The 11586-nt window shown below is 51.8% G+C and overlaps 1 protein-coding gene across 1 annotated transcript in view; it reads left to right on the forward strand.

Annotated features, from left to right (window-relative positions):
• Positions 1-7517, forward strand: part of UBTD2 (ubiquitin domain containing 2) — a 48888-nt gene extending 41371 nt beyond the window's left edge. The window contains exon 3 of the mRNA XM_059860080.1: positions 1167-7517. Within this exon, the coding sequence (XP_059716063.1) occupies positions 1167-1564 (398 nt within the window). The 3' untranslated portion in view covers positions 1565-7517. The remainder of the gene's footprint in view (positions 1-1166) is intronic.
• Positions 7518-11586: the final 4069 nt, after the last annotated feature.

Raw genomic sequence — 11586 nt, forward strand, 5'->3', positions numbered from 1 at the left:
TGGAAGTGGGCAGTGTGGAGTTCCCACTCATTCCCAGAGTGACCTGTGCAGTGTGAGATGTGCCAGGGATCCCCACTCATTCCCAGAGTGACCTGTGCAGTGTGAGATGTGCCAGGGATCCCCACTCATTCCCAGTGACCCCTGCAGTGTGAGATGTGCCAGGGATTTCCAGAGTGACCCCTGCAGTGTGAGATGTGCCAGAGATTCCCAGAGTGACCTGTGCAGTGTGAGATGTGCCAGGGATTCCCAGAGTGACCCCTGCAGTGTGAGATGTGCCAGGGATTCCCAGAGTGACCCCTGCAGTGTGAGATGTGCCAGGGATTCCCAGAGTGACCCCTGAAGTGTGAGATGTGCCAGGGATTCCCAGAGTGACCCCTGCAGTGTGAGATGTGCCAGGGATTCCCAGAGTGACCCCTGAAGTGTGAGATGTGCCAGGGATTCCCAGAGTGACCCCTGCAGTGTGACATGTGCCAGGGATCCCCAGAGTGACCCCTGCAGTGTGAGATGTGCCAGGGATCCCCACTCATTCCCAGAGTGAGCACTGCAGTGTGATGTGTGCCAGGGATCCCCACTCATTCCCAGAGTGACCCCTGCAGTGTGAGATGTGTCAGGAATTTCCTCTCATTCCCAGAGTGACCCCTGCAGTGTGACATGTGCCAGGGATTCCCAGAGTGACCAGGGCAGTGTGAGATGTGCCAGGGATTCCCAGAGTGACCCCTGCAGTGTGAGATGTGCCAGGGATCCCCACTCATTCCCAGAGTGACCTGTGCAGTGTGAGATGTGCCAGGAATTTCCACTCATTCCCAGAGTGACCCCTGCAGTGTGAGATGTGCCAGGGATTCCCAGAGTGACCCCTGCAGTGTGAGATGTGCCAGGGATTCCCAGAGTGACCCCTGCAGTGTGAGATGTGCCAGGGATCCCCACTCATTCCCAGAGTGACCCCTGCAGTGTGACATGTGCCAGGGATCCCCAGAGTGACCTGTGCAGTGTGAGATGTGCCAGGGATTCCCAGAGTGACCCCTGCAGTGTGAGATGTGCCAGGGATTCCCAGAGTGAGCAGTGCAGTGTGAGATGTGCCAGGGATCCCCACTCATTCCCAGAGTGACCCCTGCAGTGTGACATGTGCCAGGGATCCCCACTCACTCTCCCCCTCTTCTCTCCCCCAGGTGCTCTCACGGAGTGTTACGATGAACTGGGCAACCGCTACCAGCTCCCTGTCTACTGCCTTGCCCCCCCCATCAACATGATCGAGGAGAAGGGTGACCTGGAGACTCTGGACATCCCTGAGCCCCCTCCCAACTCTGGGCACGAGTGCCAGCTCCGCCTGCGCCTGTCCACGGGCAAGGACCTGCGGCTGCTGGTGCGCAGCATGGACACCGTGTACCACATGAAGCGGCGGCTGCACGCCGTGGAGGGAGTGGAGCCGGGCAGCCAGCGCTGGTTCTTCTCTGGGAGACCCCTGGCAGACAAAATGAAACTGGAGGAGCTGAAAATCCCAAAGGACTACGTGGTGCAAGTCATCGTGAGCCAGCCCTTAGCAAATCCCACCCCGGTGGAAAACTGAGCGCTGCTCTCCTTTGGTTCTTCTCTGCTGCGTCTCCGTTCTGGGGTTTGGTTTTGCTGCCCTCTCTTCTTTCTGGGGTTGTCCTGCTCGTGAATGGGTTGTGAGGAATGACCAGCAAAAAAAAAAATTCCATCTGTGATGGAGATCTGCAAAAATGTACAAAAGTAACCTGGCCTCTGGGGTTTGCCCGGTCTCGTACTGAACGCGACAGCGAGAGCGGCGGGGCAGGGCAAAGGAAGGGAAGGGAAAAGAGGGAGGGAAGAGGTTGTTCTTCACTTCATGCAGATGTGTAATGGTCCTGGAACCGTCAGTGGTGTCCTGATCCGCGAGGCCGGAGCAACAGAGAGCACTTTTATTTAAGAAGCCCGCTTCAAACGGAATCCGTGTTTCCAGTTCCGTGTCAGCAGCACACACAGTTCCTGCAGGAAGGAGCCCGGTGCTCACGGGGATCCCTCGGGGTGGGCCCGGGCTCTGATGAGGCACAGCCAGCCCTGGGCAGTGGAGCTGGGCTGGGCTTTGCTCTCTGGCAGCTCCTGGTGATGCTCAGGCCCAGCAATTGTACATTCCAAGGTGGCAGTGCAGCCCTGTGCCACTGCCCCAGGCAATAACAGCCCTGAGTGCTCTGTACTGTAATTCACCTGCTCCAACACTGACTCAGCCTCAGCTCCTGCCTCGTGGGCACCTGAGTCTGTGCCTGCTGAATTCCTGTCCCTCAGATCCCAGAGGCTGTGCTGGGGTGGGTGCTGCTCTGTGCTGCAGCCCCTGAGTCCCACAGACCCCTGGGCCAGGTGACTCTGCTGCTCCTGCCAGGTGTGATGGATGGCAGCTCCCCTGGAGGCCTCCAGGCTTGGAGATGCTGAGGAAGCAGCAGCACACAGTTGCCAGCTCTTGGGGTGTCACTGGGAGCTGGGGTGGCTCTCCAGGACAGCCTGGTGGCCTCAGCAGCACAGAGCGTGTCCCCAGGCAGTGCTGGCCCTGCAGAATGTACCAGGGGCCCTGCAGCAGGTGACAAATCCCTCTGTAGTCTCAGAGACCACACTGGGCTTGGGGGGTGCAGTTTGTTCCCCCACTGGAGCTGCTCTGCACCCCTGCCTCTGCTGGAGATCAAGGCCCTGCTCTTTTAATCATCATTTTTCTGTTTGCTTGGGGTTTAAGCCATCATTGAAATCACTTCTTCCAAAGTCTAATGTGCTCTTAATATGGGAATAGCAGATTATTATTTTTTTCCTGGTTTCTGTCTTCCCTCTGTGAATTAAGTGAAGCTGGAGGATTCCCTTGACAATTTTAAACTTCTGCTCCCTCAGTAATTCCATAGAAATGGAATTGCTGGCACCCAGAAACTCCAAGGGAGTTCTTGCACCAGAGTCAGGAGGAGCAGGGACATCCCAGCAGGTGGAAGCAGAATTTCATTGATGGTTGGGAATCAGAGCCACGTTTTCTTTGCATTTCCCACCCCACCCAGCTGCAGCTTTTTTGAGCCCTCATTTTGTATCAAACCTGAGGGTTTCTGACAGCTCCACTGGCCCCACTTGGTCCAGGATGCCTGAAAGGCAGAGCTGTAGGAAGGAAAATGAGTTCCCTGTTCTCATAATCACCAAAGTGACTTGCTTTGCTTTTCTTTTTTCTTCCTTTTTTTTTTTCCCCTTTATTTTTAAAGGTGAAAGTGAGCTGATCAATACTAACCTAGAACAAGTTTTCTATCGTGGAGTTTTTTTAAAGCAATTTTGATTTACTGTACTTGAGGTTTTTTGCAGCCAAATCTTTTGCATTCCAGGGGAGGGGGAAATATTTGCTACATAAACAAGTCAAAAAATTTCTCTTGGGTTTTCTCTGGGCAAAGGATGGGTTCATGCCAGTTAGACACTTGTCTTATAAGGCATAATTTATCTGTCTGGATAAATGCTCTTTATGGTGTCATTTCCCTGCAGTCCCTCCTGGAAAAGGAGGAAAATTCTGATGGATCTAGGAGGAGCAAACCTGGAGCTGTGAACACTAAAACACCACTATTTTTTTTTCTTATTTTTGTAGGATCCTTTTTTTTTATTATTATTTTTTCTATTTTCATTCAGGCAATTTGTCACCAGGTGCTGGTTTTGAGGTGTTGGGGCTGGGATTGCTCCTTCTTTGCCCCCTCTGAGCTGGAAGAGGCTCAGCTCTGTGACACTGTTCCACGTGATCATGGTTTATGTGAATTGCTTTCATGGCAGGGAGGAAAGGTGATGCTCTGAGGGCCGTGTTGTGAGTGGGTTCTGAGTAGAACAGAGACTTTGTCCATGAAAATTCCCTTTAACAGCCTCCCCCCTCCTTAATCACATATCAAAACCTGAAAGAATTCAATGGTGAGAAGCTTTTAGAGGTGACACTGAAGAGTTTGACCCTCTCTGTGTAAAGTGACAGCACTACTGAGCACACACCCTGCAGAAACACAATTTTACAAGATTTCTATTAGGAAAGAACTTTCAATCTCAAAATATCTGTTAAAAATATCAGCAACAAGCTGTAAAGGCACATGGCTGACAGGGCCACGTATAGAACTGGAAACTGTGACATAGCAGAGAACATTTGTGTCTCAAATGATTGAGTTTGCCCTAAAAGTTGGGGTTTGGTGCAGATTCCAGGGCAGGGGAGAAGGCTGAGAGTGTGGGGTGAGTTTTGGGGCAGAGGGGGTGTCCCCTGAGGGAGGGAAATTGATTTGAGTGGCTGAAGGGGCACTGAGCAGGGGCTCTCCTGTGGGGGCTGCTGGGGAGAGGATGGACAGCCCAGGAGAGGGTGGAGAGCCCCAGGAGAGGGTGGAGAACCCCAGGAGAGGATGGAGAGCCCCAGGAGAGGGTGGAGAGCCCCAGGAGAGGGTGGAGAACCCCAGGAGAGGATGGAGAGCCCCAGGAGAGGATGGAGAGCCCCAGGAGAGGGTGGAGAGCCCCAGGAGAGGGTGGAGACCCCCAGGAGAGGGTGGAGAACCCCAGGAGAGGGTGGAGAACCCTAGGAGAGGATGGAGACCCCCAGGAGAGGATGGAGAACCCCAGGAGAGGATTGAGAGCCCCAGGAGAGGGTGGAGAGCCCCAGGAGAGGGTGGAGAGCCCCAGGACAGGGTGGAGAGCCCCAGGAGAGGGTGGAGACCCCCAGGAGAGGATGGAGAGCCCCAGGAGAGGGTGGAGAACCCCAGGAGAGGGTGGAGAGCCCCAGGACAGGGTGGAGAGCCCCAGGAGAGGGTGGAGACCCCCAGGAGAGGATGGAGAACCCCAGGAGAGGGTGGAGAACCCCAGGAGAGGGTGGAGAACCCCAGGAGAGGATGGACAGCCCCAGGAGAGGATGGAGAGCCCCAGGAGAGGGTGGAGAGCCCAAGAGAGGATGGAGAACCCCAGGAGAGGATGGAGACCCCCAGGAGAGCATGGAGACCCCCAGGAGAGAATGGAGAGCCTCAGGAGAGGATGGACAGCCCAAGAGAGGGTGGAGAGCCCCAGGAGAGGATGGAGAACCCCAGGAGAGGGTGGAGAGCCTCAGGAGGGGATGGAAAACCTCAGGAGAGGATGGAGAGCCCCAGGAGAGGATGGAGAACCCCAGGAGAGGGTGGAGAGCCCCAGGAGAGGATGGAGAGCCCCTGGATTGCAGCAGGAGGGTGCTGGCAGCATGTCCTGACTGGGGTTTCCCCCTGGGCTGCTCTCCCCACCCTCAGGCCCTGGGTGTAAAGGCTGGGACAGAATTTAATGCACACAAGCAGGGAGGAATCAGTTTGGGATTTTTGAATTCCCCCTCTCAGCCCTCTGTGCCATTCCTGCTCAGCTCTGGCTGGGAACTGATGCCAGGAGAGCCTTTTTTACCCTGTCAGTGACAGCTCTGTTTGACACAGCTCAGATTTTTCTACTTTTGTCACTTCTGCCTGAGCCAGAAGTAACAACCCAGTGAAAGTCACACTCCTGAAGAGCTTGAAGGGCAGAGAGGCACAAACCCCTGAGCCTGCCAGGGCCAGGGAGCCCCAAAAAGCCCCAGGTGTGCTGCAGGTCCATTTGGGGCACTGCAGAAGGATGCTCAGGGTCTTCTTCCCCACCCCAGTGACAGCTGCTCCTTCAGAGCCCCCCAAATGTCCCGTGGCAGGTTTTGGGGTCCCTCCCACAAGGCACAGCTTGGGATCCATTTTCTGGGAGCCTTTGCTTCTCTGGAGCTGGGGAGTAGTTTGGAAAATGAATTGGTGGTGTGATAAGTTGGGTTTTTAATAGACACCCTAAATTTGGGGTGTAGCAACACCAAAAAACCTCAGCCCAGGAGCAACCAAACCAACCCCAGCTTTTCTTTGCCTTCCACAGAAAGTTTGGGAAGGAAAGAAGGAATCTTTGGAGCAACTGTGCATAATGTTTGGTGAAGGTCAATGATAACTTGATAAAATATTGCTGTAGTGTGATGTGCTTCTGCATATATATCCATTGCTAGTAAATAATGTAAAATCTTTTTCTTTTTTTTTTTTTTTTTTTTGAAAGTATTAAAACTACAAAAATACTCTTTGTTACAATGGTGGGATGCTTTTAGCCATGGAGTTCTGGAAGCATTTTTGCTGTGTAGGTGTTGACAAAGTGAATGCTGAATGTTTCTCCATGTCTGTGATGCTTCAGAAATGGAAGGGGCAGCTGCATTTCTGGCTCTGGAGCTCTCTTTTCCAAACTTTTCCATGTTCCTGTACAGACATCTGAGACCCTGCACCTTATGCAGAGAATGTTTACATTTAAGAAAAAAAGGAATTTTTCTTTTTTTGGCTTTTTCCCTGTGCTGCTCAGATCCTGTTACTTTGAAATGAAAGTAGTCTCTGTTAAAAAAGGGGGCTTTTTTGGAGGTTTTTTTTTTGGTTTGTTTGTTTGGTTTTTTTTTGCCTTTGCCCTTCCCTGTAATCAAATCCCTCCTGGATTGTGGCTGGAAGCTCTGGGACAGCTTGGACTTTTCTGGGGTGGGATTAGAGGTGCTTGAGAAAGGTGTTTTTATAAAACCCTGCCTTGGCTGTGGGGATGAGCTTTGTCCACGCTGCAGCTTCCCTGGAAAGCAGCAAACCCTGCTCCAAAGCCCTGGATGTGTGACCCTGGCAGATTCCCTGGGAAGCCTCGGGGGTGGAATTCCCAGCACCCCCCAAAGGATGAATGTCCTGCTGTTCCCTCTGCAGCCACAAACACTCGTGCTGGTTTGGGTGCACAGGTCTGCTCCAGGATTTCCCTTCCCAGGAGTTCTTTGGGATCACTGTGGGTGCCTCTCCTCTCCCAGATTCCACCTGTGGGGATGGACTTGGAGCTCTCCTTCCCGAGGGGGACACTTCACTGAGCCTACAGCAGGCAGGCAGCTGGAAAATGAGATCTTTTAACCAAAAGGCTCCTCCAAGTGGACTTTGAGACTTTTACCCAACTGTCTGCTGGATTTCCCATGGAGAATTTGCCCCAACCCTCCGAGCAGGGGTCGGTCCAGGGGAACTCTGGATTTGTACATTTTCCATGTGGAGACCACTCAGCCAGAGCCATGGGGCAAAGAGACAACTTCAGATCCTGACTCCTGCCTTAAAACCTCTCGTCCATCCTGAGCTCCAGCAAGTCCTGCACCTGCTCACTCCCAGGTCCCTTTTTTTTCCTGTCAGGAAATCGAAATCTGCTCCAAAGGCTGGAGACAGCTCAAGGCAATGGAAGACAAAAGGAACTGGAGCTGCTGGCTCTATGAAAACAACAAACTGGTCTTGGCTTAAAACCCCTATTTGTGCCTCTCAAGTCCAGGGAATGTTTCAAAAGAGGCGGATTTGAGCAACGCCGGCCAGGACTGCGCTGGTGGCACTTGGTGACACCTGGTGGCACTTGGTGACACTTTGCTCCCGTGTGCTCTGAGCAAGGGACTCGGCTCTGAGTCCTCTCTGCCTCATGGGAATGGCTTTCAAAGATGGCTGGTACCATCAAATTTGTACTTCTTGAATAAATACCTTCATTTTTATGGTGAGGGCCCTGCTGTGTGTTTGTGCTGTGGGGTTTGTGCTGCTGGTCCCAGGACAGGGGGAGAGAGGAGAATCTTGACTCCATGCTTCACAAGGCTGATTTATTATTTTATTATACCTATTATATTAAAATAAAGTTATATATTAAATCTAAAGAATAGAAGAAAGGATTTCATCAGAAGGCTGGCAAGGAATAAAAAGGAATGATAATAAAATCTTGTGACTGACCAGAGTCTGAGCCAGCTGGACTGGGATTGGCCATTAATTAAAAACAACCACATGAGGCCAATCAAGGATGCACCTGTGGCATTCCACAGCAGCAGAGAATTATTGTTTATTTCGTTCCTGAGGCCTCTCAGCTTCTCAGGAGAAGAAATCCTAACGAAAGGATTTTCCATAAATGTGTCTGTGCCAGGGATTGGGGTTCCTGTTCCTTGGGATTGCTGCTGGTGTGGGATTGCCCCAGGACACGCCCAGGATTCCAGGGATGGGGCTCTTCCTTTCCCCTCGAACTTCCACGAACACTTCTAGAATCAAATCTTTGTCTCAAACAGGTTTCTGAATATTTTCCCCCTCACTGCTGAGGGAAGAATTCCAGAATTCCAATTTTATCCCGCTTTGAGCAGCAGGTAATTTCCAAAGTGCTTTATGGGTTTTGATCTGGTGCTTTATTAACACCTCACAGGTTGTCTCCAGGCTGATAAATCATTTCTTATCCTAGGGAAGATCTTTTACTGCTGAGAGCAAACCACCCTGAATTTCCAGTGGAAACAGTGTGCAAATCCCCTGTATTTATAACAAAACAAAAAAATTATTTTTCCCCTAGATTTAAAAAATAAAAATAATCCTGGCCATGCCACACCTTAGGAAATACACTCAGTGCTCTTTTTCCTCCTGGAATTTCTTCAGTGGGGCTTTTGGCTGGGAGCTGCAATTTCTCCATTACCTCTGATGGCCCTAAGGGACAGGTTTGAATGTGAATTTGGGGGTGTGACAATGTTTTATCTGGCAGACAAGGTGTGAAATCCGTGGAGAATGCAGGGCCTGGAGATGGGCCTGGCTCTGGGGAGCAGCTCCTTGCTGAACAAAAATAATTATCTGGGTAATTGGCCTGTAATTACATTCCCTGACACTTTGTCTCAATTCAGGTCAGCACTTTTATAGTCTTGATTAACTGCCAGAGGTGTCAGAGGAGTAGGAATCATTCCTTGTAGGCCACAGCTAAATATTTCCATTTTTTAAATAAAATTCAAGAAATAAAAGTAATTTCATTGTAAAGTTTGGGATCTGTCACCAAACAAAGAAGGGTGTGATTTTCCTGGAAATTTTCCCTTTATAGATGTGAAATACATAATTGTTATTCCTTTTATATGGGAGTCCTTTTATAGTGTCTTTAATTTATCAATATTGCCTTTTCTGATAGAAATTCATAAAATACAAGGTGCAAAGGCTTTGCACCTTTACAGTTTTTCTTGTAAAGAAGGTTTATAATTTAATTTATCCACATTCCCTTAAGAAGGAGAATACAGATAAATTAAAGAAAATTTAATTTCATTTCCCCATAAAATTGAAATGAAAGAAAATGTAATTTAATTTACCCCTATTCCCTTTAAAAAGGGAATATGGATAAATTAAAGAAAAATACAAATTGTGCAACCGTTCCATAAAATCACAGGATGCTTTGGGTTGGAGGGGACCTTAAAGCACCTCCTGCTCCAAACTTTTTCCACAGGCAGGGACATTTTCCACTCTCCCAGGCTGCTCCGAGCAGTTGTGGGGTGGGGAGGCCCCTGGAGGCTGGAATTTTCTGGTTGAATGATTCCCTCGTGCTGCAGCCATCCCATTTCTTCAGGGAAATTCCGACATTTGGAGGGGGCTCCGTGGTGTCCTGGGCTGTGGGAGAGGTGACGGGGCAATAAATCCGTGGGGTGAGCAGCCAAGAGTCGGGAAAAAATACAGAAGTCCCTCCCTTGCCTCCTCTCCACATGGCCTTGATTAGGTGGGGCCGTTAATGAGGTGGGGCCGTTAATTAGGTGGGTTCATTAATGAGGTGGGGTCTTTAATGAGGTGGGGTCTTTAATGAGGTGGGGTCATTAATTGGCTGTTTCCTGGTGTTGGGCTGGTCCTCAGCCTCCAGCAAGGATTAGGAGGATGTGGAGCAGGAGTGAGCCAGCCCAGTTTGCCCCAGTCACACCAGTGTGGCTCCGGGGGCAGCGCTGGGAGGGGTGGGGACAGGAGGGGACACCTGCAGGGGACAGGTGACACCTGCAGGAGGGAGGAGGGGACGCCTGCAAGGAGGAGGTGACACCTGCAGGGGGACAGGAGGGGACACCTGCAGGGGACAGGTGACACCTGCACAAGACAGGAGGGGACACGTGCAGGGGAGAGGAGGGGACACCTGCAGGGGGACAGGAGGGGACACCTGCAAGGAGGAGGGGACACCTGCAGGGGGACAGGAGGGGACACCTGCAGGGGAGAGGAGGTGACACCTGCAGGGGGACAGGAGGGGACACCTGCAGGAGGTAGGAGGTGACACCTGCAGGGGCACAGGAGGGGACACCTGCATGGGAGAGGAGGTGACACCTGCAGGGAGGAGGGGACACCTGCAGGGGAGAGGAGGGGACACCTGCAGGGGAGAGGAGGGGACACCTGCACAAGACAGGAGGGGACGCCTGCAGGGAGGAGGTGACACCTGCAGGGGGACAGGAGGGGACACCTGCAGGGGGACAGGAGGGGACACCTGCAAGGGGACAGGAGGGGACACCTGCAGGGGAGAGGAGGGGACACCTGCAGGGAGGAGGGGACACCTGCAGGGGGACAGGAGGGGACACCTGCAAGGAGGAGGGGACACCTGCAAGGAGGAGGGGACACCTGCAGGGGGACAGGAGGGGACACCTGCAGGGGGACAGGAGGGGACACCTGCAGGAGGGAGGAGGGGACGCCTGCAAGGAGGAGGTGACACCTGCAGGGGGACAGGAGGGGACACCTGCAGGGGGACAGGAGGGGACACCTGCAGGGGGACAGGAGGGGACACCTGCAGGGGACAGGAGGGGACACCTGCACAAGACAGGAGGGGACACCTGCAGGGGGACAGGAGGTGACACCTGCACCAGCCCCGGGCATGTGCAGCTGCAGCAGCCCCTGCTCCTCACCCAGCCCCGGGCAAACCCAGGGAGCCGCTGGGCAGCACCTCTGGCCTTTATTCACTCTGTAATTGCTATTTATTCACTCTGTAATTGCTATTTATTCACTTTGTAATTGCTATTTATTTATTATTTATTTTAGGCATTGCTGCTGGGTGGGGGCTGAGCCCGCGGGTCAGGCAGGTGAGGCTGTGTGGTTCCCGGGTGAAGGATTCCAGGGAGCTGCTCCTCTCTCCAGGATCCCTCATTTTCGGGTGTTGTGGGTGGGTTTTGGGGTTTTGCTTTGGTTTTTCTTTTTTTTTTTGTTTTGTTTTTGGTGGGGTTCTTTTTGTGTGTGTGGGTTTTGTTTGTTTGTTTGGGGGTTTGTTTGGTTTTGGGGTTTTTTAGTGGTGGTTTTTCTTTGGGGTTTTTTTTGTTTGTTTGTTGGTTTTGTTGTTGTTTTGTTTGTTTTTTGGGGGGTTGTGGGGGTTTTTGTTGTTTTGTTTGTTTGGGGGTTTTTGTTTTGTTTTTGGGGTTTTTTTGGGGTTTTTTAAAATTTTGTTTTGTTGGGGTTTTTTTGTGGGGGTTTTTTTGTGGGTTTTTTTTGGGGGGGGTGTTTTTTTGTTATTGTTGTTTTGTTTTGTTTTGTTTTGGGGGGGGGGGGGGGTGGGTTTGTTCCTTTTCCTCCAAGCAGGAGTCTGCAAACATTTTGGATTCCCTGCAGCTCAGCTGTTAATTCTGGACAGGAGGCAGATCCCACCTCCCAAGGCAGCCCTGCCCACCAGGAGTTACTCCAGAGAATGACCCCAAATCCAAAGATCCCAAATGCTCTCATCCCCCTCTCCAAGAGTTTCCCGACTGCCTCAGGAGCAATCAGTCCCAGCTGATTGCCTGGGGCTCATCCCAAACACGTCCCAGCTCCCAGAGCTCCTCCCTGGCAGCTGCTCTGC

This window comes from Haemorhous mexicanus, chromosome 15, assembly GCF_027477595.1.
Source record: "Haemorhous mexicanus isolate bHaeMex1 chromosome 15, bHaeMex1.pri, whole genome shotgun sequence".
Lineage (NCBI taxonomy): Eukaryota > Metazoa > Chordata > Aves > Passeriformes > Fringillidae > Haemorhous > Haemorhous mexicanus.